General features: G+C 55.4%; 2 protein-coding genes across 5 annotated transcripts in view; one reads left to right on the top strand and one right to left on the bottom strand.

Moving 5' to 3' along the window:
- The first annotated feature begins 1,572 nt into the window (after nucleotides 1–1,572).
- On the top strand, nucleotides 1,573–17,872 carry RAB35 (RAB35, member RAS oncogene family). 2 transcript variants are annotated; one of them, XM_047827682.1, is made up of 6 exons: nucleotides 1,584–1,790; nucleotides 7,191–7,241; nucleotides 9,963–10,086; nucleotides 14,182–14,306; nucleotides 14,390–14,514; nucleotides 16,121–17,872. In XM_047827682.1, the coding sequence occupies exons 1-6, from the start codon at nucleotides 1,739–1,741 to the stop codon at nucleotides 16,247–16,249; spliced, it is 606 nt and encodes a 201-aa protein (XP_047683638.1). In that variant the 5' UTR covers nucleotides 1,584–1,738; the 3' UTR covers nucleotides 16,250–17,872. The 2 variants fall into 2 exon arrangements, with proteins under 2 accessions (XP_047683639.1, XP_047683638.1); XM_047827683.1 differs by lacking the exon at nucleotides 14,390–14,514 and having other exon boundaries at nucleotides 1,573–1,790; nucleotides 16,121–16,227.
- Nucleotides 17,873–19,007: 1,135 nt separating this feature from the next.
- BICDL1 (BICD family like cargo adaptor 1) overlaps nucleotides 19,008–24,467 on the bottom strand; it is a 105,289-nt gene continuing 99,829 nt past the window's right edge. For 2 of the 3 annotated variants that reach the window (XM_047827679.1, XM_047827681.1), the window contains 2 exons: nucleotides 23,328–23,448; nucleotides 19,008–20,541 (listed from right to left, as the gene is read on the bottom strand). In XM_047827679.1, coding sequence (XP_047683635.1) covers nucleotides 20,380–20,541; nucleotides 23,328–23,448 — 283 coding nt within the window. In that variant the 3' untranslated portion in view covers nucleotides 19,008–20,379. Of the gene's footprint in view, nucleotides 20,542–23,304; nucleotides 23,449–24,467 lie in introns of all 3 variants that reach the window. The other variant, XM_047827680.1, reaches the window with a different exon arrangement.

Here is a 24,467-nt window from a genome sequence, read left to right as displayed (position 1 = left end):
ATGAACCAAGAAAGATCATGACGTGAGCTGAAATCAAGAGACTGAGGCTCAACTGACTGAGCCACCCACGTGCCCCCAAGGACCCCTTTTAAATGGTCATATGAAGTAATTCCTCTCCCAGGTAGTACCTTCAGATTCCAAGCCCATGTTTTTCTGCCATCACCACACTCGATTCTTAGCTCCTGGAAAGAACCCTCAAAACTGGAGTATGACGCTCCATGAGCTGTTCAAGGATCTTCCCTGCAACATTGTTTACATAAAACATTACAAACAACATGAATGCCTATCAATAGCAGAGTGGTTAAAGTACAACCCTATGACCGCGTACCATACCACGCGGTTGTTAAATGACAGAACGTCCAAGCATATTGTTAAAAAGGCAACGTACATACATGTATGTGTTTGCACAGGCACAGAAAATTCATTGAAAGACATTTATTAGTTCAACAAATAGTTCTTAAGCCCTTTAAGGTGTCCAAGGAACTTATTAAGAGTTAACTGTGAGGAATAGGTCTGAAGGAAAAACTAATTTGTATTTTTGGGTAAGCTTCTGCACATTTTGTTTTTTAACCATGAGCATTACTTTTTATAAAGTCAACATGTAAGTGATAAAACAAGTGGGAATATTCAACAGATACTTGACGGGAAAGGGACAGAGAGCTATAAGGAACTTAGGGATCTCTGCAGTTCTCTAAGCAGGATGGTAGTAGGAGCATCTCCCTTTTAGGGCAGGTGGGAACTAACTCTAAAACTGGAAAAAACTGGAGCTGATGATAAACCCAATCCCGCTTAATTCCTGGCAGCCCAGGTCTTCCTAACCACACGATTTTGAGATATGACTCTGTAGGCGGTGTGAAATCGAAGCCGAGGGAGCTGCCGCTTGGGGCTCCGGATGCAGCTCACAACGGCTCAGCGTCAAGTTGGACGGGACTCTGATTCTGGAACTGCCCTCCCCATTTTACCAAGGAAGCAACGCAGGCTCCAAGGGATCACGGGGCTAGCATGGGATTCAAAGGCCACACTCCTCTCACGCTCCGCTCCGCGGGCGACTCGTGTCCTGCAAAACCGGGCAGCCACCGGGTGCCTGGGCATTCAGTCCGCAGGCCAGAGACCAGCACCTCAACAGCGGCGTCCGTGCGGAAGGGGGCGGAGTGTCCGGGTCCTGGGTCCCGAGAAACCGGGAGCTCGGCGTAAGCCCCGCCCCCAAGGTCACTGCGTGCCTGTCTTTCCGTCTCCGCAGCGCCTGCGGCTCTTGAAGATGAAGGAGTCAGTCCGTCCTGGGCCACGGCCGGGCTTCTCCGGCGCTCTCGGCGTCCTTCACGGCTCCACGGCACCTCCGCTTTCCAAGCACCCGGGGCCGCGGGCGGCTGCGGCGACATTAGCCGACAAGACGTAAGGAAGGCAAGCCCGCGCCCGCGGGACCTCGCTAAGGCGCCTGCGCGGTGCGGGAGCGCGGAGAGGGCGCGGCTGGCCGCGGCTGCGGCTGCGCAAAGGCGGTGCCAGGAGCTGCGCCTGCGCACTGGCGGGGCGGGGCGGGAAGAAGGGAGGCGGCGGCAGCGGCGGCGGCTGCTGAAGAGGAGGAGGAGGAGGAGGAGGGGGAGCGGAGGGAGGTGTTTCTGTCAGTTCCGGCTGTTTGTTCGGGAAGTGGATCCGCCGCTGCTGAAGCAGCCCGGAGGGAGCTGCGGATCGCGAGGCCAGCACCGACCCCGCCCGCCCGCGCGCTCCTCCCCCGCCCGCCATGGCCCGGGACTACGACCACCTCTTCAAGCTGCTCATCATCGGCGACAGCGGTGAGGGCCGCGGCGGCCGGAGGTGGCGTGGGCCCTGCCGGGCGCGGCCCACGGGGGCCTCGGGGCGGGCGGGCAGGCGGGCGGGGAGGTGCCGGCCCGCGCGGGGCGGGGCTGCCCGGCGGCCGCTGGCCCCAGGGGCGCGCCGAGGGGCTGCGGGCGGCCTGGAGGTGAGGTTGGGGCACCGGGCTGCGGACCGGAGGGGCCGGGCGCGCGGGGCGCGCTGGGGTCGGGGCTGGGGCGCCGGATCCCCTTGCCGCGCCTGCCCCTGTCTCACGTGTGACCTTGGTCAAGTCGCGCGATGTCTGGACTTGGAGAGACCCGGGTTCGAGTTCTGGGACTCCCAGCTTCCTCACTCTGTGACCTTGGGCAAGTTGTTTCGCCTTTCAGAGCCTCAGTTCCCTCATCCGTGAAGTGGGGACTTGCCTCGCTGGGGTGGTATGAGTATTTGATGAGATAAAGCTGGCAAAGAGCTTAGAGCCCAACCCGGTGTAAAGTCAGCTCTAGGTAGATGGTAGCTATTGATGTGATTGTTAGTGCTCTTTGTAAGCCTCAGTTTCTTCCTCTGAAAAATGGGGATATCCCCAGGACTTACCTTTTGGGATTACCTCGCACTGGGCCTGGCACATTCCTGTTGAGTTATTTTGTCTGTATGGTTCTGTTTCCCTATCTGTAAAATGGAGTAATAGTAGGATCTGCCTCACAGGGCTGACTGGAGTATTCAGTGAGATAATGCACACATAGTGTTGGGGACAGTGCCTGGTAGGTAGTGAGTGCTCAGCGCGTGTTTGCTTTTACATACTTGTCTACTAGATGGATATTGGAGGTGGGTCAGCCAATATTACAAAAGGGCTTTGACCATACATACACTCTTGGAGAGCTCCTAGCTCGGTGCACTGCCCCTTCTCCAGGGTCTGGTGCAGTGCTTTGCACCCAGTAGGCGCCTGATACACATTTGTTGAATGAATGAATGAATGAATGAATGTTAAGTATCCTTGTAAAAGATAGGTTGGTTTCTGGGAAAGGGTGGAGGGTTTTAGAGGTGTTTGGAGTGTGGCAGGTAAGCAGGTTTATGGGGTGACCAAGAGGTCAGGGAGGCAGGCCTTGGGAGGTTTATGGGAGCATAGCTGAGGTGCTGGGATTTTATGATGGGGAAGGAGGTTTGGAAACAGGCCAAGTTTATAGACCAGACCTGAGTTGAGTGTGGGCAAGGGAGTTATAGGCAGATGCCAGGTTGGTGGTGGAGCCCATGGATTTTTCAGGAAAGAGGGGACCAATCAAAGGAATTGTAAGACCCTGGGAGGAGTGTTGGGTGACACTGGGCCATGGAAGTGAGTGAGTTTTGGTCTCACTGTGAAGCTAGATTGGGATGTGGTTGGTGGTTTGGATCTGGTGAAAGACGGTTGAGGTTTCTGTGGTGACTGGTGGAAGGGAGAGGTAAGGGGGAAAAGTTAGGAGCCAAGAAGGGAGACACAGAGTAGCTGTGGTCAAGGAAGGAGTTAGATGGGTGGAGGATGGATTCATTGTGGTTTGAATAAAAGAAAACCAGACAAGCTGCATAGACTCACTCTTGGAGATAGCCTCTGGCATTCCTCAGGGTCCCAAGGCTTAAGCCTTAGCAGGATTTGATTTCAGCCCCGGCCTTGGTTCCCAGGGACTGATACTAGGGTGATTTTCTCTCCCTTTTGGAATTAAAGTAAGCCTACTGTGGTCAGGGGTCCCTATCCCTCTGCAAGACATCTAGGGCTTGTGTGTTGATATCCAAAAATGAAAAGCATAAACTCAGCAAGAAGATGCGGCTTGTTGGCTTTTCTCTGTAAAACCCGGGGGATGGTTCTGCCCCCCTTTCTCACAGTCCGTTTTGGCTGGGGTATTGATTTTTCACTCAGAAGTCAAGTGTGGGAGAAGACTCCCTAAGTTACATGCTGGCTCCTAGTTCAGTCTGAGCTTGTAGAACTACGTTGTGTACAGGAGTCAAAGCCGGACGCTTATGAGCCTGGGAGATGGTAGCCATGGAAGTTCCGACTGAGCTTGGCACCTGAGCGAGGAACTGGACGTCGGGCACTGCCCTGGACTGGCTCCTTATGTGGAGGCTTCTTGAAGGTTTATCAAATGATGTCACAGACGCTCATCTGGTTCTCACCCGCTGCCTGTGTGATCTGTCACATAAGGAAACTAAGGCTCAGAGGAGCTGACTTGCCCGAAGTCACACTGCCCGTCACAGGCAAAGCTGGGGTCGATGCACGTTGGTGCTGTACGTGAGCAGCTGGTGTCAGGCCTGGCAAACGAGGGCCCTCGATGAATGTTCGTTTCTTTCCTTATAAATCTAGAATTCTTCCCACTCTGCTACATCGTACACACTTCTGGAATACATTTGCTCATAGTTTGCAGCTCTTTATGGCTAAGGGTCTACGCTTTCTCTTAGGCTCTTCTGACATCACGTCTGATATGTAACAGCATTTCACATGATCGTTGGGGGCAGCCATCCTTATTCTTAGACTCTGGACACTGGAGTGGCTGTCAGAGAACTGGTTAAAGCCTTTTACTTTATAGAGGCGCTCTGAGCTGAGGCTCAGAGAGAGGAAGTGACTTGTCAGGTTGTACAGTGAGTCGGTGGCTGAGCCAGGGTTAAAGTTGTGAATGCGTTACTCGAAGGTGTAAGGGTTTCCAACAGTCCAGAACTAAAGCTGAGACAGAGTGGGGCTGAAGGCGGGACTTTTATGGGGGCTTTTTGAGGACCAGAGCGTCTGCGGAGGCCAAGAGGCAGAGAGCAGGGGAGAGCAGTGATGACTGAGAGGGGCCTCTCTGGTGTTTGTCGAATAAATCTGTCTCCTGGCTTCCAGGAGGCATTGAGTGCGGGGGCCTGTGCTCTTTGCAGTGTAGAAGGTGATGGGGCTGGGCTGGTTGGGTTTCATGCTGGGTATGGCCCTTGGGAAGCCCTTGACTTCAGCTGTGAAGGTAGACTGGTCACTACCTCTCTCAAGCCAGTGCTGTGGGATGAATGGAAGTAGTGTGTTTTCCCAATGAGGCTTCTTCTGGGGGTATTTAGGAGATGTCATTTCTCAGGGTGGATTTCCCATCCTTTCAAAGGGAAGAGCAATGCCGGAGGTTGGTGTCAGGCCCAAAGCAGCAGTTACTGTGGTGACTGTAGTGGTCTTTCTGCAGCCTGGTGGTTTTCAGCAGCTCTGCAGAGCATAGGGGTGAGTGAAGGGGACTCACAGAGGCCAAGCTGGAGGGTATGTTGCTGCTCCATTGCTTCTTACAGAGAGAACCTCCTCCTTCCCTGTTGTAGGTATCCGGGAGTCACATAAAATTCAAGTTTGAAAAAGGATTCTGCTGCCCCTCCCCCCCCACCCCCCGCCAAAAGTTTGAAAAACATTGCTTCGGCATCTGTGAATGCTGCAGTCACAGCATTAGATGGCATAGCTGTCAGTGCGATTGCCATTTGTTTAGTCCTAAATTCATTAAACAGTGCTTTGTTGGTGTCTACTAAGTGCTGGGCCCAGCTTCCAGCTCTGTAAATGTCCAGGGTGAGGGAGGCAAGATCTCCTTCCTAGAGGAACTCACGGCTAGTGGCCTAGACACAGATTTTAGCTGAGTAAGCGGACCAGAGGGCTCCAGGAGGAAGCCAGGGAGCCGGCAGGGCTGATGGGGTGTTGGCGCTGGGCAGAGCGCCGTGAGGGACCCAGCCCAGGACTCGGGCTCTCCTTGGGTTCGGCAGGAAGCCTCGCAGAGGCAGCAATGAGGAAGTGGCTCTGAGCGAGAGCGCTGCAGGCACAGGGCAGCAGGTACGGTGGGTGTAGCACCCGCCTGCTCAGAGCCGCAGCCCCGGCCTGTCTTTGGGAAGGCAAGGCCCAGGTTTGCTCCATGAAACAACTTCTTCTGGGTATCCCTGGACAACTCACTTCTTCATTGAAGAAGTCCCCAGAAGAGATACCAGAGAGGATGTCTGGGGTTGGTTAGCTTTAGAGAAACAGCAGGGGATGGGGGCGGAGGCAGTCTCTGATGAATGCTGTGGGCTCCTCCCCACAAATTTGCACTTAGTTTGGGGGCTCCTGAGACCCTAGTTTAAGATCGCCTCATGTCTGTCATTGGGAGTGCTGCTGCTACAAATCTAAGAGTGAGATGCACGAACCCCTTTGGGATCTTTTTATTTCCACTTCCTGAAAGAGACTCAGGAAGACTCCCCTTGCAGTATGTATTGGAAGGAGCTGTAGAGCCCTGGAGGCGATCCTCCTGGATTCACAGCTCAGCCCCCCGCTTCCCTGCAGAGGCCCTGAAGGCCAGCTGCTTAGCTGCCCAGAGCCTCAGGTACCTGACTTGAAGAGACACAGTGGGAATTACAGGAGCATCAAAGTGCCCACTGGACATGGAACTCTGTGTATGGATTCTTTCCTTCTGTGGTCGCTTCACCCAGTTGGCCTTAGGGGTGGCAGGGGTAGGGGATGGGACACGGGGAGACAAAGCAGATGCCCGGGCTAAAGCTGCTGTGTGCTGAAGGAAAGGGAAGCCATGCTTATGGCATTCTGCTTGTTCTCTGAACAAGGATGCCAGGGATGCCACGATAAGTGAAATGGTCTGAGCACACGTGGGCTGTTGGGCTGACAGCTGGAAGGCAGATACTCCTGCCCCATCCATGCAGCTGGCAGTGACCTCAGGGGGAAGATGGCTGGTAGTTGGTTTGTGTTGTCTAGGCCTCCGTTTTCTCACCTGCAAAATGGCCCTGATGATCTCAAAGGTCCCTTCTAGCCCGAGAATTCCTTGGCTCATGCTGTCCACAGACTGAAGCCCCACACACTGTACGCTTTTCTAGGGACCGTGTTTTAGACAGACTTTGGGGCTAGTGTCATTTGGCTAACCTTCTCCCTGCTTTATTTTTGTTCTCTGGTGTCTTCCTCTGGGTTTCATCAGCACAGGGCCTGGGCATGAGCCCCTTTCTCATCTCTCCCCAGGGGATTTGGGACAGCTTATCTCACACCAGCACAGAGGAAAAGGTCAGAGATTGGGTGGGAGAGATGTTCTTGGTGTGTGGCCGGTTTGGGAGATAAAAGCAGGATTGTGGTGGGAGATGGGTCTGTTGAACTGCTCCTTTTTTTTTTTTTTTTTTTTTTTTTTTAAAGTTTATTTATTTGAGAGAACCCACACAGGCTCAAGTGGAGGAAGGGCAGAGAAGGAGGGAGAGAATCCCAAGGAGGCTCCACGCTGTCAGCGCAGAGCCCGACCTGGGGCTTGATCCCACGAACTGAGATCATGACCTGAGCCGAGATCATGGAGTTGGACACTTAACTGACAGAGCCACCCAAGCAGGCACCCCTAGCACTTGGGTGCCATCTCCCTGAAGGACTGACTGGGTTAGAGGGAGGGACCCGTGCCCCCTCTCATCTCCTGCGTTCTCTCTTGCAGGTGTGGGCAAGAGCAGTTTACTGTTACGTTTTGCAGACAACACTTTCTCAGGTGAGTGTGCCCCTGGGGTGCTGCTGGGTATATTGGGTTTGAGATTCCTTTTCCAGTCTGTTTTGTCCAAAAAATCCTTTTGTAGGCCTATCCCTTTTCTACCCAGAGACTTTCTGTGCCCCAACATTTAAGAAAGTAAAAAAAGTTAAATACTATGAGTTAGCACGTGCCTGTGTAAAATTTCAAATAGTGAGGTGAAGAATGAAAGCTATCCCTTCCCGTGCCCCTGCTCTGGTACCCTGGTAGCCTCTGTCCAGCATGGTGTGTGTCTTTCGGACTTTTTTCTTTTTTTTAACTCCACATGTGGTGGGTCAGCAACCGGCCTTCCCTTCAGCATATCCAGGACCATCCTTCCCCATCTCTAGCAGACCTCTGGTTCATCATTCATCAGCAGCGCTCTCGATATGTGCGTGCCTTCTGGCTGCTTCTATTTTAAGTGATGCATTGGCTGGGATGCACTGTGTGTTTATCCTTGTATAGAAGTGGAGTGACTAGGTCAGGGGGTATATGCATTGAAAACTGCCAACTTGTCTTTCAAAGGAGTGCTAAGTGACGGTACCCCTGAAGGGGTCAAAAGTGCCCCTTGTCAATTCTGACTTTTTGCCAAGAGGCAAAAAGTGTTATCGTTTAAATTTGTATTTTCCTGATCACTGGTGAGGTTGGACATGTTTTTGTTTGTTGAATACGTCAGGTTCATTGCAGAGGCTTCAGCTTGGTCTCTCTGATCAAGGACTGAATGTGACTCTGTTGTTGAGAATCCATACGCTGTGGCTGGGTGCCGAGCTACAGTTAGGAAGTGATTACATGGCTGACACTTCCCTCCTGGTGGAGAGGTGGGTTTCTCCAGACAGCAGCCCTTCAGCACCACTGGTGCTGTGATGATGGCTAGGGCCGTCTTCCTGTGTGACCGAGTCTCCGCTCATCTGTAAAATGGGACTGCTCGTCGTTCCTCCCACAGAGGGTTATGGCGAGACGTCACGAGTCCTGGTGCCTGGACTAAGTAACACTCAAGAAGTAGCAGTGGTTGGTTGTCGCTGTATTTTCTGTTCCAGAGCGGTAACTGCCGGGCCCTTGCTCATGTCTGGGAGCACCTCTCTTGCTCCTGTGTGCCTCGTGCTCCACCCCCCAGGCCCTTTCAGCTCTCGTCTCCTATCCAGTCTCTCTCCTATTTCCACCACCAGTGTCCTAGCTGAGACCGTTGTTGTTTTGTCTAAAGTGTTACAGCAGCTTTTGCCCACCCCATACCCGATGGCTCAGTCCATCGTGGCTCTGGCAGGGTCTTTCCCGTGTTTGAAAGCCTCAGCAGCCTTCTCATGTGGGCAGTTTCTACCAGCGTTTCCCCACATGGGCACCATTCATCTTGGGGCCCTGTGGTTCCTTGTGGGAGGTGCTGTCCTGTGCATAAGGATGTCAAGCAGCATCCCTGGGCTCTCTGCCCACTAGGTGCTGGGAGCACTGCCCGCCCCCTTCCCCGCCCCCCTTCCCCCCTCCCCCCCCCCCCCCCCCCCCCCCCCCCCCGCCGTAACTCCCCCCGCAGCTTCTCTCAACCTTGGAAATTGTACCTGTTGTTTCAAGCCAGGCCTAAGTGTGACTACCTCTCCAAAGCCTTCCTTGATTTCTACCCCACCCTGCACTTTGACCCCTCCTATACACTTGTCACACCCCATATTGTCAGGTCTGTGTGTGTGTGCGTCTTGTCTGCAGCACTGCGTTACACAGGAAGCCCCAAGTGGAGTGTGAATGTGTGCTCTTCATCATCCTGGATGGGAATGTGACGTTGGCTAGATTTTTTCTTCAACTCAGTCTTTCACGCAGATGCCCAAAGAGAACTATTTACAATGTGGTTCATGCTCTGATTCAAACCCTTCAGTGCCTCCCTGCCACACACAAGAGAAAGTCCAAGCTTGCGAAAATGGCACAAAAGCCCTGAGATCTGGCCTCGCGTCCCCCTACCTGCGTCCCACCACGTGCTTGACCTCATGTGACACCCTCTCCCCCCTTGCTGTTGCTATTTTTGTGATTATCTCCTTTGCCTAGAGCAGTGTTTTCCAAAACACAGGTCATGACTTGTGTGTTAGGAAGTCAATGTTGTGGGTCATTTACAGCATTTGGAGCGGCACAGAAAAAAAACCCGGAGTGTGTCCTGGGTGCTCCTCCACTCTCAGGCCACTGCTAACATGTCCGCGCCAGCCCCTCTAACGAAAGGAGCCTGTCTCCTCCCGTCTCCTCCCGGTTTTACTTCCTTTGTGGTGCTCATCACTGTTGAAATTGCCTTCCTTATCACTTTGTTTTGTTGTATCCTGTCTCTTGCCCTCACCTCCACTGAGGGCTCCATCTGGATGTGGACCTTGGTGTTTTTGTTTTTTTTGTTTTGTAAGTTTATTAATTTATTTTGAGAGAGAGGGCAAGCAGGGAAGGGGCAGAGAGAGAATCCCAAGCTGACTCTGTGCTGTCTGCCCAGAGCCCGACACAGGGCTTGATCTCACCAACCGTAAGATCATGACCTGAGCTGAAATCTAGTCGGATGCTTAATTGACTGAGCCACCCAGGCACCCCCAGACCTTGAATTTCTTCTTGTTCAGGGCTGTGTCCCTGGGGCCGCAAAAGTGCTGGGCACAAAGAGTGAGTAGGGAGGGATTGCGGAGGCCAGAGTCACCCGTGCAGGTGAAGACACGTCTGACGGGCACCCTGTGGGCCTTGCTAATGTGCGTGTGTGTGCAGGCAGCTACATCACCACAATCGGAGTGGATTTCAAGATTCGGACTGTGGAGATCAATGGGGAGAAAGTGAAGCTGCAGATCTGGGACACGGCCGGGCAGGAACGCTTCCGCACCATCACCTCCACGTGAGTCAGGCCGGCCCAGTCCCCTTCCGACTCTTCGCCACCTACACTCAGATGCAGTGTCAGGTGTCCCAAGTCATAGAGATGTCCCTGAGATGGGCCCTTGAGCTGTCCAGAGGGGGTTCCGGACTGGCTGCAGTTGCTGGCGTTTGGTTGGGGGGGTGGTGGGGAATGAGGTACGGCTGCTGCCAGTGGCTTTGGGCCCTGGCTCTGGGGCTGGCAGGAGAGACCAGCTGGTCAGCTTACCCTCTGGCTTTCAGTTCCTTTGTATGGAAAATGGGATAACAGCGATGCTGGCTTCCTAGGTGGTCAGATGCTTAATGAGTTACTCTTGTTAGGTGCCAGCTGTGACAGGCTGGGTTGCTGTGCAGGCTCCTGTCACCTGTTTGACTTCTTCGAGGAGGCTTCTCTCCATTGAGAAGTCTGGAAGGGCACTGGTACAGAGGAGGCCGTTGTGAGGCCTCTCCTCTGCCTCCCCAAAGCCATTACTGGGAACCTGGCTCCCCCAGTGGATTGCCTGTCTTTGCTGCTGCTGTAGTCCTTAGCTGTGAACACGAGGGGAACCCAGCTGGAGCGCCAGACAGCAGGGGTCCTATAAAGGGGGTCTTGGTTCTCGGGCTGTTAGTAGAAAAGGTTCCAGGAAGGAGCAGGGCTTTGAAGACAGTTCAGAATTTATATTTCTGTTCTACTGTGTGACCTTGGGCAAGTTGCCTAAACTCTCTGTGCTTCAGTTTTCCAGAGGGTCTTGCCTTAGAATTTGCTTTAATGCTGCATCCTGTGTGCCACGTCCTCTGTGCTTGGGCTTCACATGGATGATCCCGTTGAGCTTTCTGTAGTCGGTGCCATTATCTTCCCCATTTTACGGATGAGGGAACTTCTGAGAGGGTCCCGCCCTCAGCAAGCACAGAGCCTGAGCTCCATGCTGTGGTTTGTGCAGAGTAGGAGCGCGTGTCCGGCGTGTGGTATCGCTTCTTTGGTAGGCCTCTCCTTTGTCTCCCCCCAGAGGTTCCAGTGGGGAGGGAGTGTTGGGGGACTCTCAGGGGTGCTGGCTAGGCAGGGAGAGGGGGCTATGCCAGTGGGTGGGTGGTCCTGGTTTGAGGTGCTGGAGCCCGAGCAGACCCTGAGCAGGAGGGGCTTCTGTCCCTGGGTCAGCCGTGGTTGAGCACCTTTGTGCCATGGCCTGTGACTCCCCAGACCCCACGGGTCCCCGGTTCTGGGGCTGCCCAGTACAGCTCTCTGACTACTTGCTAGTGAGCTGCCTGAGTCCCCATGTGTTGTAGCAACTGCCAGCAAGACCTTAAGGAGGGCAGCCAGGGTCAAGGCTCCTTGGGGTAGAATGGACGTCACGGGCAGCCCAAGCGTCCGTCCAGACCTGCACGAGACTTCTTTTGTGGGTCAGGAGGCCTGCGCACTGACCCCACATGTTTTTACTCTGAGCTGGGATTTTACCTAGTCCATTTCACTTAATCTCGAATAAAGGGTCCTGTGATTATGTCCATTTTATGGACAAGAAAGCTGAGGCCCAGAGAGGGTAAAGTAATTTAGTTTGGTTGGTTAGTCAGGAGTTAAATTGAGGTCCATTTGATGCCAAAGCTCTCGCCTTCTCGTTCAGTCCGCGGCCCTGTACTCTGCCGGCTCCCACCCCGAGGGACTGGGGCTGAGGCAGATGATCTGGTGTCTCCACTCAGGAAACTCGGGGTGACTGATAATCCTGGGCCCGTAGCCATGAGAAGGGCTTCGGGCAGGGCAGTGGGCTGGGGTGCAGAGGAGCCCCCGACCTCCGTGAGGTCAGCTCCCTCCAGGGTGCGGTGGGAAGAGGGTGAGCTGTTGGGGACGCTGGAGCTGCCCAGCTGCCCAGGGGCAGTGTGTGTGTGTGTTTTGGGGTGCTCGAGAAGGGGGCGGCGCTGCATGGTGGTGGCCGGTGGGCACCGGCTCAGCCCCTGCTGGCCGCCTTGCCCGTCTGGGGAAGCTGGGGAAGCTCCATCGTGTGGTCCCCTCCTCTGTGCCGCAGGCCATGCCGAGGGGCCACAGAAAGACCTGATGAGGGTGAGGGTGGCAGGTGAAGAAGGGAGGAGTCTTGGAAGAGTTCAGGAGTTGTTCTCAGGAACTGGGGCCGTGACCTTTTCGGAGTCAGGGCATGAAAAGAGAAACTAAAACTGCATCCTGTCCGCCTGGCGAGGAGCCCTGTTGTCATCGTTTCTTCTGTCTTGGCAGTGAGGGTCTGCCAACCTGTGAGGCGCGACTGGGGCGCAGGTTGGGGAGGGACGGTGAGGTGACCAGGAAGGGAAGCCCCTCTGGTACCTGTGGCCTTGGACTGGGAGTCAGACCCAGACACTGTGACTTCAGTAGGTCACTCCACTCAGCCACACGTCTTCATTGGTAAAATGGCGACCCTCCTGTTTGTCCTACCAGGTTGCTGCGAAGATGAATAGAGCGGTGGATGCAGAGTGCTGGGTGCTGTGCCGGCCACAGAGCTGAATGGAGGTGGTGGGGGCGGGCGTGCTTTTTTTTTTTTTTTTTTTTTATCAGTGGCAGTGATGACAGGAGGCCCAGAAACACTGGTGCCCGCCTTGTCAGAGCTCATCCTCAGACTAGTTTCTCGCTCTCCGATAAAGCCCCTTTCAGCATTTTTTGGCATCTTCAGTAGTCCAGCACAGAGCGCTCGGAAACGTGTTCCCCTGCTCGCACTACCTCTGCTGGCAGGGGACAGTTGTCTGTCGCCCTGGTCCCGGTGTGCACTCCTGCCCAGTCGGGTGATGCTCCCAGCAGTGGCTGCTGAGAGCTGGTCTGAGGGCGTGGCACCTGCACGGCTTGCCTGTCCGCCTGGCTGGGCTCCCAGGGCAGGGGTGGAGAGATGGGGCAGGGGACATGAGCTGGGCTGGACCCCAGAGCACGGCACGGCCTGCCTCTGCTCGTGGCTCGGGAAAGCTGCCTTCACTGCTGCCTTGCGTGCTGTTCCCGTGGTTTTCTTCCATCTGTTTGAGGGGTCCCAGCTTGTCACCGAAGGAATAGTAATGATGGTAAAGAGGCACCATCCCCTGGCCGTTGACTGTCAACCAGCCCTTGTGAAAACACAAAGTATCTTCTTTATTCCTCATACCATCTCAAGAGGGAGTACTGATATGTCCATTTCATAGTTGAGGAAACAGGCACACTGAGGTGCATGCAGTAACCTTCCCGGGGTCCCGCGGCCTTTCAGAGATGGAGCCAGGGTAGCCTCTGTCCTGTGACAGGGCCTAGAAAGTGAAGAGGTGGTCAGAGTGCCGGCGAGCGGGTAGCGAGAACGTGGCTGCACCCGCACTGTGGCCAGCTCCCTCCTAAGGCTGTGGTGCGGGAGGAGCTGTTCTCCCACAGCCTGGCCAAGTGCTCAGCCCGGATAAGGCCTGGAGTCGCATGGGGTCAACGTCCTCCGTCCATCCGACCCGTGTAAATGAATGGGGTCGCTCTGTCTGGAGGGGAATGTTTATGTCCGCCTGCCTTTCAGACCTGGCTGACCTCAGGCCGTGGGGTCTGCACATTTGGATGGTGGCACGTCCGGGACACCCTCTTCCCAGCTGTGCCCAGATACCTTGTTTCCATGCTCTCTCTGCCACCGGCAGGGATGAGCCCAAAGTGGCGGAAGGGAGGGGTCCACCTGCCCCCAGAGGAGTGAATGAGATGTTGGCTTCACAAATTGTGTCTTCTTGGAATGGCACCTAAGGTTTGAGGAGAGAAAATCTTTGAATGCTAAAACAAGGATGGTGAGGATATGATATCAAACACAAAGATTACTTGCATTTTAAACATAAAACAAGAACTTCAAAGAAGTTTCAGGCTGGTGGCAGAGTCAAACAACTTGATTGGCCACCTCGGGGCCACTCCCTACTCACTGGTGCCTTGGGGACAAGCGGGAGGACCGGTGTTGCAGAGTGTCCCGGTTGGGGCACGGTTCCAGGATGTCAGCTGAGGTCAGATGGAAGGCAGATGCTGGGGGTCTTACAGGAAAGCATTTGTCCATCACCATTTCCCTGGCCACTGTCCAGGTGTGGGCGGGCGGGTCTTAGTGAAGAGACTGTTCTGGTCTAGGCTGAAGCTCTGACACAGATCCTGATCCTACAGGTATTATCGGGGGACCCACGGGGTCATCGTGGTTTATGATGTCACCAGTGCTGAGTCCTTTGTCAACGTCAAGCGGTGGCTTCATGAAATCAACCAAAACTGTGATGACGTGTGCCGGATATTAGGTGAGGCTGGACCCCCTGGGCGGGGGGCATGGAGGGCGGCAGGGAGCCCTGCAGGGCCGGGCTGACTTTGCTTTGCCTTGAAGTGGGGAATAAGAACGACGACCCTGAGCGGAAGGTGGTGGAAACAGAAGATGCCTACAAATTCGCAGGGCAGATGGGGATCCAGTTGTTTGAGACCAGCGCTAAGGAGAACGTCAATGTGGAAGAGGTAAGGCCTGGGCCGGGGCGGCAACGGGGGAGGGAGTGGGGCCCAACTCTGTCCCGCCACAGCCCTCCTCTCTCTGCTTCTAGCCTGCCCAGAGTCCCAGGTGGCTGACAGAAAACATCATAGTAACTGCCGTTTGTTGGTACCCTACTGTGTGCCTGCTGCATGCGTTATGCTAGGCCCTTTACAGGTGGTGTTAGCTCATATCTCAACAGGCCTCAGACGTAAGTTACTTCCACATTTTATATAGGAAGCTGAGGTTCCAAATTGAGGAATATCCCCCAACTTGTAAGAGGCCAAGACCAGTCCCACACCCCAGCCATGCATGGTTCCCATTCAGTCGTCTGCCTCGCTGCCCTCCCCGGCCCCACCACTGGTACCTCTTCCTGTTCTCAAGGCTTTCCTTAGGGCCTCGGCCTCCCGGCAGACACCCAATTGTTTTCCTGTGGCCTCCAGAGTTCAGGTTGGCACCTGCTGCGAGCCCCCCCAGAGGCTCCCAGGGATGCACATCCCCCGCAGAGCAGCTGAGCCTCCGGCCAGAGGCAGCTTCGCTTCTGCTAGGCCTGCTGGAGAGTGGTTGGGAGTCTGTGTTAGAAAAGTGGGACCTTGGGGCGCCTGGGTGGCGCAGTCGGTTAAGCGTCCGACTTCAGCCAGGTCACGATCTCGTGGTCCGTGAGTTCGAGCCCCGTGTCGGGCTCTGGGCTGATGGCTCAGAGCCTGGAGCCTGTTTCCGATTCTGTGTCTCCCTCTCTCTCTGCCCCTTGCCCGTTCATGCTCTGTCTCTCTCTGTCCCAAAAATAAATAAACATTGAAAAAAAAAAAAAAAGAAAAGTGGGACCTTTAGCCACAAGCGCAGGCCAGGCATGCCCGTAGCTTCGGGTGAGTCCCGCCCCACAGTGTGTGTCTGGAGACCCAGGGATGCCAGGATCCCCACTGCTTCCCAGACACTGACCGCACAATGGCAGGGAGCCTAGGCGTGTCAAAGTTGGGTTTGGGATCATAGTATGGGGTCCTTTCTGCGTGACCTTGGGCAGTGATGTAACCTGTCCAGGTTCCACCTGTCCCTCCTGTAGGTCAGGGTGGGGTGAGAGTCGTTCTCCCCCACCCCTAGGTTTTGAGGAGTAACAAGCAGATTATGACAAGTGCTTGGTACCTTTCCTGGCAGTGTGGAGGAGAGGACTGCGGGCGGGCAGGTGGGGTTCCACTGGGTTCTGGCACCACAAGGACATCTTGGGATGGTCCGGGGAAGGTTCTAGGTGGGATGTACAGTGACACGGCATAGAGTGGGCAGGCTCTGGGTCCATCTGGCCTGTCACCAGAACAGGTGTCCGAAGATTCTAGCTGGAGAGGTTCTTTCTCTTTTTTTAAAAGAAAGACTGGAAAATCCCCGAGATTGACTTCCCCAAGACACAGCTCATGGGGCTTTGATGTTCCTTTTTGACCTTTAGCAAACCCTAGGAAGCATTTGAGGACGTACATATACAACAACCTCACGAGTAGAAATAGGAAGCTGGGCCCAGGAGGTGGCCGTGCTGGCCAGCAGAGGCGGCACAGTGACAGGGCCTCCTCGCCGACTGTGAGGCCCACCCTGTCTCTTTCATCCTCACAGATGTTCAACTGCATCACAGAACTGGTCCTCCGAGCAAAGAAAGACAACTTAGCGAAACAGCAGCAGCAACAACAGAACGACGTGGTGAAGCTCACGAAGAACAGTAAACGAAAGAAACGCTGCTGCTAATAGCCCACCCAGCCCACTGCAGAGACTGCGCTGCGGCCGCTCCCCGGCCCGAGGCCCGCAGGGCTCCTCGGGGACAGTCTCAGTTTCGTGCCGTTATTTAAAGAATTCTCTCCACGTTTTTGTATTGGGAGGCGCCATTGGCACTTCCTCCCCTCCCCCTCTTGAGTGCCAAGAAGGTGTTGGACGACCTGCCCTTCCCTTCTGGTGCCCCTATCCCCCCCCCCCCCCGCCCCTCCCTCCACCCCCCACCCCACCAGCCAAGGCACCTGGGCCTGGAGAGGACGCTGCCAGCTGAGCGGACTGATTAACCAGAGTTTGTACATAATGTATATTGCTTTAACCAGCCGCATCACCCTCGTCCTGCTCTGGCTTTTGCCTCCTTAATGCCAGCCTGCTGCAATAGACCCTCCCCTCCCCTCCCCATACCATCTACTGCCAGCCACCTCCCGAGGAGACAAGATTGAGATCTAGCCACATCTTTTGCCAACCTGGGCTGGTGGAGTGGGCCTTCCATGTTACTTGTTCTCGCCTACAGGCCACTGGCTTCTGCCTCCGGCACGTAGGGTCTCCCCTGTTTCCGGGGCCTGTGCCGAGTCTCTTCCCAAGCCAGCTCCCTTCCCTCCCCACCCCGCCCCCGTAACCATCCAGGCAGGCAGCTGGGGCAAAGCCCAGCCTCAAGGTAGGCCTGGGGGTTCCCATTAGAGGCCTAGCCTTTTGGTTTGCAGAAAGAGTTGCTCCTGCCTTTTGGTCACCAGGTCTCTTGTCCTGCCTTCTCGATGCCTCTGAATTACAAACCCAGGGGAGCCATGGCTTTTAATTTTTACCAACCTGTTTCAGTTCCAACAGAAAGGTAGGGGTGTGTTTGTGCAGGGATGGGGCTTGCAGAGGTGCTGAGGAGCATTATTTTACAGATAAAATGAAGGCAAATCAAATGGGTTAAGTTCCTCACACTTTCTCTTCCTGAGGTTTGGTTGGCACAGCAGCAAAAATTGTGGCCTCCGCGCTTCGGGTCTGGTGGTTTTGGAAGAGCTGAATGGCTTCCTGGCGCTGAAGCTGGCTCCTGGCAGAGCAGCTTTGCCTCCCAGGCTGTTCTTGATGGGAAAGGAGACCGCACCTCCCACCCCGTCTGTCGGCCTAGGGCTTTCCACCGACTTCCTGGGTCTCCGTTGCGGCACCAGGCACCTTCGAATCTGAGGAGTGGGTACCAGGGGCTGCTGGACTGTGGGGACATCGCCTCGGAGGTGGACGGCAGGCAGCCTTGGAGCAGTGACAGAACTGTTTTAATACAAAGGCAGCATGAAGATTTCTTAGCGGGTGGGAAGGAATGGCAGCCGGGGCTGGGAGCCAGCCAGCTTTGATCCTGGTTCCCTGGAGGAAAAAGCCAGGGTCATCTGCACTTGATTACTGTCCCTCGTGGGACACTTCATCATTCACCTTTCCCCTAAAAGGATCACGTAACCTGGGAATAATTTATTTCAACACCATGATGTGTTTTGTTGGATTTCCTTTCCTAGGCGATTTTCCAGGCAAAGCCCTGACTGGACAATCACATCACACTGCAGATTTTCCATGTTAACACTGTCGATGGGTTTTTAATCAATAAAAACGGGGGGTTTCTTCTGACCTGTCCCTCCACTTCCCCAGACTGCCAAAAGCCTGTGCTTGCATGGCCAGGCCCTCGCTGGAGCCGCCTGCAGAGGTGGGGGAGCCCTGGGCCTGGGGGAGCCGTGCTGTGCAGCGTGGCCACCCTGAATGACCACAGTCCTGTGGGGGAGGGTGGGCAGCACTCACGTGACGTCAGTGTGGCAGTGCTTGCAGATTCAAGCAATAAGGGCAAGGGGTCCTGGATGTTTCCAGCCCAGGCAAGAAGGCACCGTGGCTCTGGCAACTGGCTGTCCAGACCCAGGTGGTGGGGTGATTTTGGTGACGACGGTGTGCCTGTCCCACTGAGTGTTGCACGCATGAATGGGGGGTGGGGGTGGGGGATTCACAGGGCTAGACCGACGTCCTGGTGGACCTGATGTGAAATTCCTGTCGAACAAAACTTTTAAATGGTTTGCTAGGATTATTTCTGTATTGAAAGTTTCTAATTATGCTTTTTAAAAAAATACTAAAAATAAAGGTTCAAGCTGCCAAGTTTTCTTCCAGGATCTATTTCCTCTCCTCCAGCTGTGCTCTGGGTGGGCCCGGTTTCTTCCCGCCCTCTGGATCCAGCTCTTGTTTGTTCTGGTCGGAGTCCAGCACAGGTGCCTTTTGAAGCCCAGGGATGCTTTCAGAAGCCAAGTTTGCTTTCTCCACAAAAGGCTGGTCCAGGTTGAGCAGCTCCTCTGGTGTGACGCACAGGTGGGAAGTGCATGTGGGACGATGCCCCGGGAAGTGCCGTGTTCATTCCCCACGTGCCTGGAAGGATGCAGCAGTGATTTCTTTCTGGCTTGGTTTCTGGCGAGCTGCAGGGCCCACTCTAGGCTTGGGGAGCAGTGCTGGCGGGGCCCGCCCTTAGCCGGGCAGCTGTAGCGCTGGCGGAGCGCCCGGGCCCCGGGCTGGCGTGGAGGCGGTCCCCACAGGGCTGTCACAGACAGGATGCCCCTTCCTGGCCGGATCCACCCACCGGTCACGCCAACATGGGAGGTGAGCTCCCTTGTGCGTGAAGGACTCACTAGTGCCTCTACCACCACAGCCAGCTGGCGGCGCTTCTGAAATGTGAGCTGCGTTCCGCCCAGACAAGCCCTCCAGGTACCCAATGATGGAGGCGGGAGGCTCTGTAGAAATTCATTTTATTCTTAGACTATTTTCAAAAGAAGCAGTGGTGCGCTGTTTTTCTAAAAATATGCCTTTATAGATTTATATAGAATATGTATATTATAAAATCCATACATGTATTTACATGATTGCTACATACAAAATTACAGCACTGTGGTATGTACATATCTATAGGTACATTCTTTCCGCTCGTCCCTGCTGTGCTTTTCCCGTGTGCGGGAGGGAGATGATCCTTTGTAAAGCAGCTTGCGGGCTGACTCAGCCTGGGGTGCCTCTGAGTGAGGGCCTCAGCAGAGAAGGTGGGATGGCTGCTGAGGAAGGAGCAGAAGCAGCAGGCTGCAGGATTCATCCTTCTGCAGGCCTGGCGGGCAGTATCTGGAGGCAGATGCCCTGTGGTGCCAGTGCTGCCCTTGAGGTGGAGGTGGCTGACTGCAGACCCCTCTGGGGCCATTGTGGCCTGGACTCGCTCGGCTGAGCCAACACCTTGTGTGTGTGAGGGGAGCAGGGGGCCCCCGGAAGAGGAGACCCCCTCCTCGCTCTAGCCCCATGATGGGGAAAGGGCTGGATTGGCTAAAGCCTGCAGAGGGCCCATGAGAACACTGGCTGGCCTGGAGGCCAGGGAGGAAGAACAGTGGCGGCCAGCAGGGCAGGGCCCTTCCTCCTGAGCTCGGGATGGCATCAGCCAAGCCCTGCTGAGGCCCATCCAGGCCGAGTGCGAGAGGAGAGCCCCCGGCCATCGGGCCCTGCAGGCTGGGCCTCCTGCCACAGAGGTGCTCTGGGCAGAGGTGCATGCACGTGGGTGAGGAGCCGCTTCCCCCTTTACTCCCTGGGCCAGAGGCTGGGGAGTGGGGGGTGGAGAGACGGAGGCTTAGCCATGGGCCCGGTGTCCTGTAGGCACCAGGCCCCCGCAGCTCAGGCCAGCTGGGGGCCACGACAGCCTCCTGAGGCATGCAGAGAACAGCCTCCATTCCTTCTGTTCCCCGTATTCTAAAATTGGGGGGGGGTGGGGCGCAGCAGTGCCTGGGGTTGGATTCGGGAGCCACTGTGGGGTGGGCTGCGATCCACTGGGTCTGAGTGGCAGAGCCCAAGCAAGGGCCCGCTCTGGAGACAGCCTGAGCCCCGCTCAACGACAGCGGATCCGGGGGAAGCCCAGGCTGGGTGTGGCCTGGCAGTGGGGACAGGGCTTGCCGCCTGTCCCTCTGCTGAGGGCAGCCTTCAGAGGCCGAGTGGGCCCTCCCAGACGACTCGGCCCCGGTGTAGGTGGGCAGTGCGGCCGCCGAGCTGGCCCAGGGGAGCCCTCGTGCAAGCACCCCATTTCAGTCACCTCTAGTCCAAAGTCGCCTGTCCTTGCTGGCCTGACTCCTCCCAGCCTAAGTTTTCCTGAAGAACGAGAAGAGCCGTTTGCCTTCGGTGGTGCTGGGCTCGTCCCCGCGCCCCGCGCCCCGGGCCCCCGAGAGGGCGGCAGCAGGCCGGCTCCGCTCCTTCAGGCGCGTGTCCATCAGCTGCCGGTCAATGACCCTGTGCATGTCATCCTGCAGAGGGCAGAGCGAAGGGGCTGAGCAGGGCTCCGACCTGGTGCCGCGGGGGCAGGGGCGGGGACAGGGAGCAAATGTCTGAAGGATGCAAGATGATGAGGAGGAGGATGGGATGAGACCAGATGAATGAACGGCCACAGCCAGGCCGCCTCGACCAAGAAGACAGCAAATGTAGACATGATGCCCGGATGCACAGGAGCCACTGACCCCTCAGCCTCCTCAGGGCCTGGGGCGTCTCCCTGCTGGCCTTGGCTGCTTGGCGGGCCCCACCGCGGGTCTGGCCCTACTCCAAGCCCAGGGCAGGACAGGCCCGGGCCCAAGCTGCTACTTCCCTGTCTCTACCCAGGCCTTGCCTGTGACTGGCCTCCTCTGCCCTGCCTCCTGCGGCCTTGGGGCTGGGTGTCTCTCTCCGGCACCCCTCCTGAGAGGCCCTCCTGAGAGGCCCTAGCATCATGTCGCACGCCAGCTCTCCAGTCCAAAGGGTCAGCCTCAGGGGGCTTCTCTTGTCCCTTTGCCCCCTTCAGGTTACACCAGCTCACACCACTGGTGCCTAGATGCCACTGGCAGCCCCACGCGGCAAGGACACAGGCTCCCAGGTGCTGCCGTCCCCACTGGCGACCCCACGCGGCTGCCCTCTGCTGGCATGGCTCAGCACAGGTGTGGCACAGGCCGCGGGCATCACTATCTTCACTGCCCGCCCTGCTCCAGCTTAGGCCCAGATCTTTGGCTTCTTCACTGGGGCAGCACCCTTCCCCGGTTTGGTAAAGTTGCCTAGAAAATGCCCCCCTCACCTCGACCGCCTTACAGCACAGCATCTAGAGCATCTTTTACCCGCCCTGCCCCCGCCCCCCAGGGGCTTTTGGGCAGAGCAGCTCCACCCTCTCTCCATTCTAGTTATTAGATTCCGATCCTGCACAAGATTCCACTTGACCAAGCATTCTGCCACCGACAAAGTATGAAAACTACTGGCTTAGAAACAAACAGCCCTGTCTAATGAACATCAGCAGGAACGTAACAAGCGTTTGCCTGATCCCTTCACTCCTAAACCCAGTGGGCTCCGGGACGCCTCGGGGCGAGTCAGCGGGCTCGTGTCCTGCCGGAGCACGGGACAGTGAGGGCCCGGGCAGAAGCGGGGCTGGTGCACCCCCCCCCCCCCACCTTGTCCATCACCTTCTGCACTCACACCCACGCTGTCACCACGTGGTGTGACACTAACTTCTCTGCAGGTTTCGGTGTGAAACAAAGGGACTTTCCTGACCCCGGCCCCGGGTGGCAGCAAGGGTGGACGTCCTGCTCCCTACCCTTGTCCGTGTCCTGCTCTCCCACTTTCCTCTTTCTTCACACTCAACTTCTTCCAGCGCCTCTCCTCCTCACAGAAATAGGGGGCATGCTCTCTGCCTGAGGTCCCCCTGCCGAATCTTGGGCCCAGTGCCCGGCACTTAGGACATGCTCAGTAAAATCTGTTACGTACGTTGGGAATGTTACAGGGTCCTCCAAACAGAAACTCTTTGAAGTGCCAATGCTTTTTCTGGCAATTGCAAATTGCATTTTTTATATTTTGTAATCCCACGAAATGTATCCCTTTAGAACTTCGTACACACGCATGCATGAACCGCTTATAATTCCACCCCTTCCAGTACTTGTGTGGGCAAAACAGCCCATTTATGAGGAGGGAGCACCAAGAAACCAGGGCTTAGCCAGTCAAAAAGGGGCCGGCCCGGTGGTCCTGGCCTACGAGCTGCATGTTCACTGGATGCGGTGATGGGAGGAGAGCTGCAAATGACGGCATGGCACATGGCATGAGATGACGCCGGACGCTGGCACACACAACACGGTGGGCCACACACAGGAAGGCGGCAGGGTCGGGACTGCAATGGCAGCAGGGTTGGGGTGGGTGGGACGGGGGGGTCGATCTCACCTCAAAGGCAGGAGGGGTGTACAACTAAAGCTGTTGATACGGGAACTGAGAAAGGCCACTAGATCAGAAACCAAAGGAGCCAGATAGTAAAAAGCCCTGAGGAAGCAAACTGTAGCCGGGAGAGAAGAGAGAAGAACAGGGGCTGTAAGCCAGGGGACGGCCAGCTGCTCGTGAGCGAGAGGCTGAGGGGTTAGGGACCATGTCTCTGGGGAAGGGGGCTGTGCTCCTGCAGCCAGCCCCGCAGGGCCCTTGGGGGAATGGTCACTGCTAACCCGTTCCCCAGCCGGGGGTGGGGGTGGCGGGCTCTTTACTGGCCTCCTGAGGATTTCTTGGGGGAGAAACACGAATGGCTACACCCATATCCTGAAATCGTACCACTCGAACCTCATTAACAAAGAGCAAGGACAGCCCTGGCCCAGAGGGGAGCTGTGCTGGGGCTGGGGCAGAGCAGGCCGACGGGACTCTGAACGTGGTGGTCCTGGAGATGACCCAAAGACCCCTTTCCCCCAGGATAGCGCTCTCTGGGAAAATGAAGCTGGCCTTCGAGAAAAGGAAGGGCAGCAGCTGACGAACTACATCCAGTTGTGAATTTCGGTTCCACCATATAGGGTTTCCTGGGCCCTCTGTGTTAATAGCTACTTCTTTCCAGCTAATTTAAACAAAACTGGGATGACCAGCTGAAGGAAGCCCCTGCCCCACCGCTCTGGAAGCATCCTCAGGCATTCCTCCCTGGAGACTCACCCACATGCACGGGACCCTCTAGTAACAAACTCTCCTCACACGCTGCTTGGGTTTGAAGACTCCCTCCCACCCCCCTTCCCCCAAGCCCTGTTTTCACTCACCCCAGGGTCTCAGGGCTCTTTACCTGCCACGCCTCAAGCTGCTGTGAGAGGTTCAGTTTCTGCTGAATGGCATCCAGCAACTGGCTGTTCAGTGACATCATGTCCATCTTGCACTTGGCAAGTTCCAGCTCCACAGCATTCTTCCTGAAAACAGACAAGCCAGGGTGAACGTGGGCACCTGGGGTCCACAGGACGAGACAGACAGACTCTGACCTTAAACTCGCAACAAATAGGAGCTGTGACAGTAACCAGGATGTTACTTGCAGAAAGCTGGAAAGTTCACAGCACGGGTTCATATCCATTTTCTCAACTGTTTTGACCACCCGTGGGTGAAGGGAGCCCCTGCCTCCCCATCTCATGGATGAAGAGCAGTTTTGAGAGGAGGATACTGAGGAGGACTGGAACCCAGAGGAGATCAAAGGCCTCACACAGTACTATGAAGTTGCTAATCCTTCCCCAAAAAGGCCAGTCCCCATGAGAGATAAGGCCCTTGTCCTCTTGGCCCCTCCTTTTCACTAGCAATGCCCCCGGCCCAAGGGATCTGTCCTAAAGAGGCCACACATGTGCCAAAGTAGCCACATAGTGGTGGTGACTACAGCCTAGCTAATCATAGTTGCCAACAATTGTTGGCAGAACAATTATATGGTAGAACACAGTCATCACAACCAACCACGACAGTGAATATTCAAACAGTGGGGAAATACGACGTATTGCTGAGTTGGAGAAAAGCACAAGACAAGGTCTGACAGGATACTGGCTTTGTAAAAGAAAAACTGCCTGTGTGTATTTAAAGGTCATACAAAAAAAAAAAAAAAGTCTACTTGGCTATCTCTGGATGATCATTGATGGGATCCTACATACTTTTGCATTTTGTATTTTCATAGTTTAATATGTTTCACATATTACTCTGTTTGCCTTTTCCAACATTCTTAAATCATAGTTGTTCAACGCAAAACAAAATTAAATTTTTTCAGGGCTGGGGGAATGGGACTAAAAAATATAAGACACTAACTGAACAGCTTCTGCCAAGGAACACCGGTTGCCCACCTGCCAAACTGGACAATTATTTAGCCCCCATTATCAACTGCTACCTTCTGCATTCCCAATGGCAATGCAAAAATGCCTCCATGCACAGGGCCAGCGACCCAGGTGCCCGTCCCAAC

The sequence above is a fragment of the Prionailurus viverrinus genome, chromosome D3 (assembly GCF_022837055.1).
Source record: "Prionailurus viverrinus isolate Anna chromosome D3, UM_Priviv_1.0, whole genome shotgun sequence".
NCBI lineage: Eukaryota > Metazoa > Chordata > Mammalia > Carnivora > Felidae > Prionailurus > Prionailurus viverrinus.
This window is presented reverse-complemented; position numbering and strand designations above follow the sequence as displayed.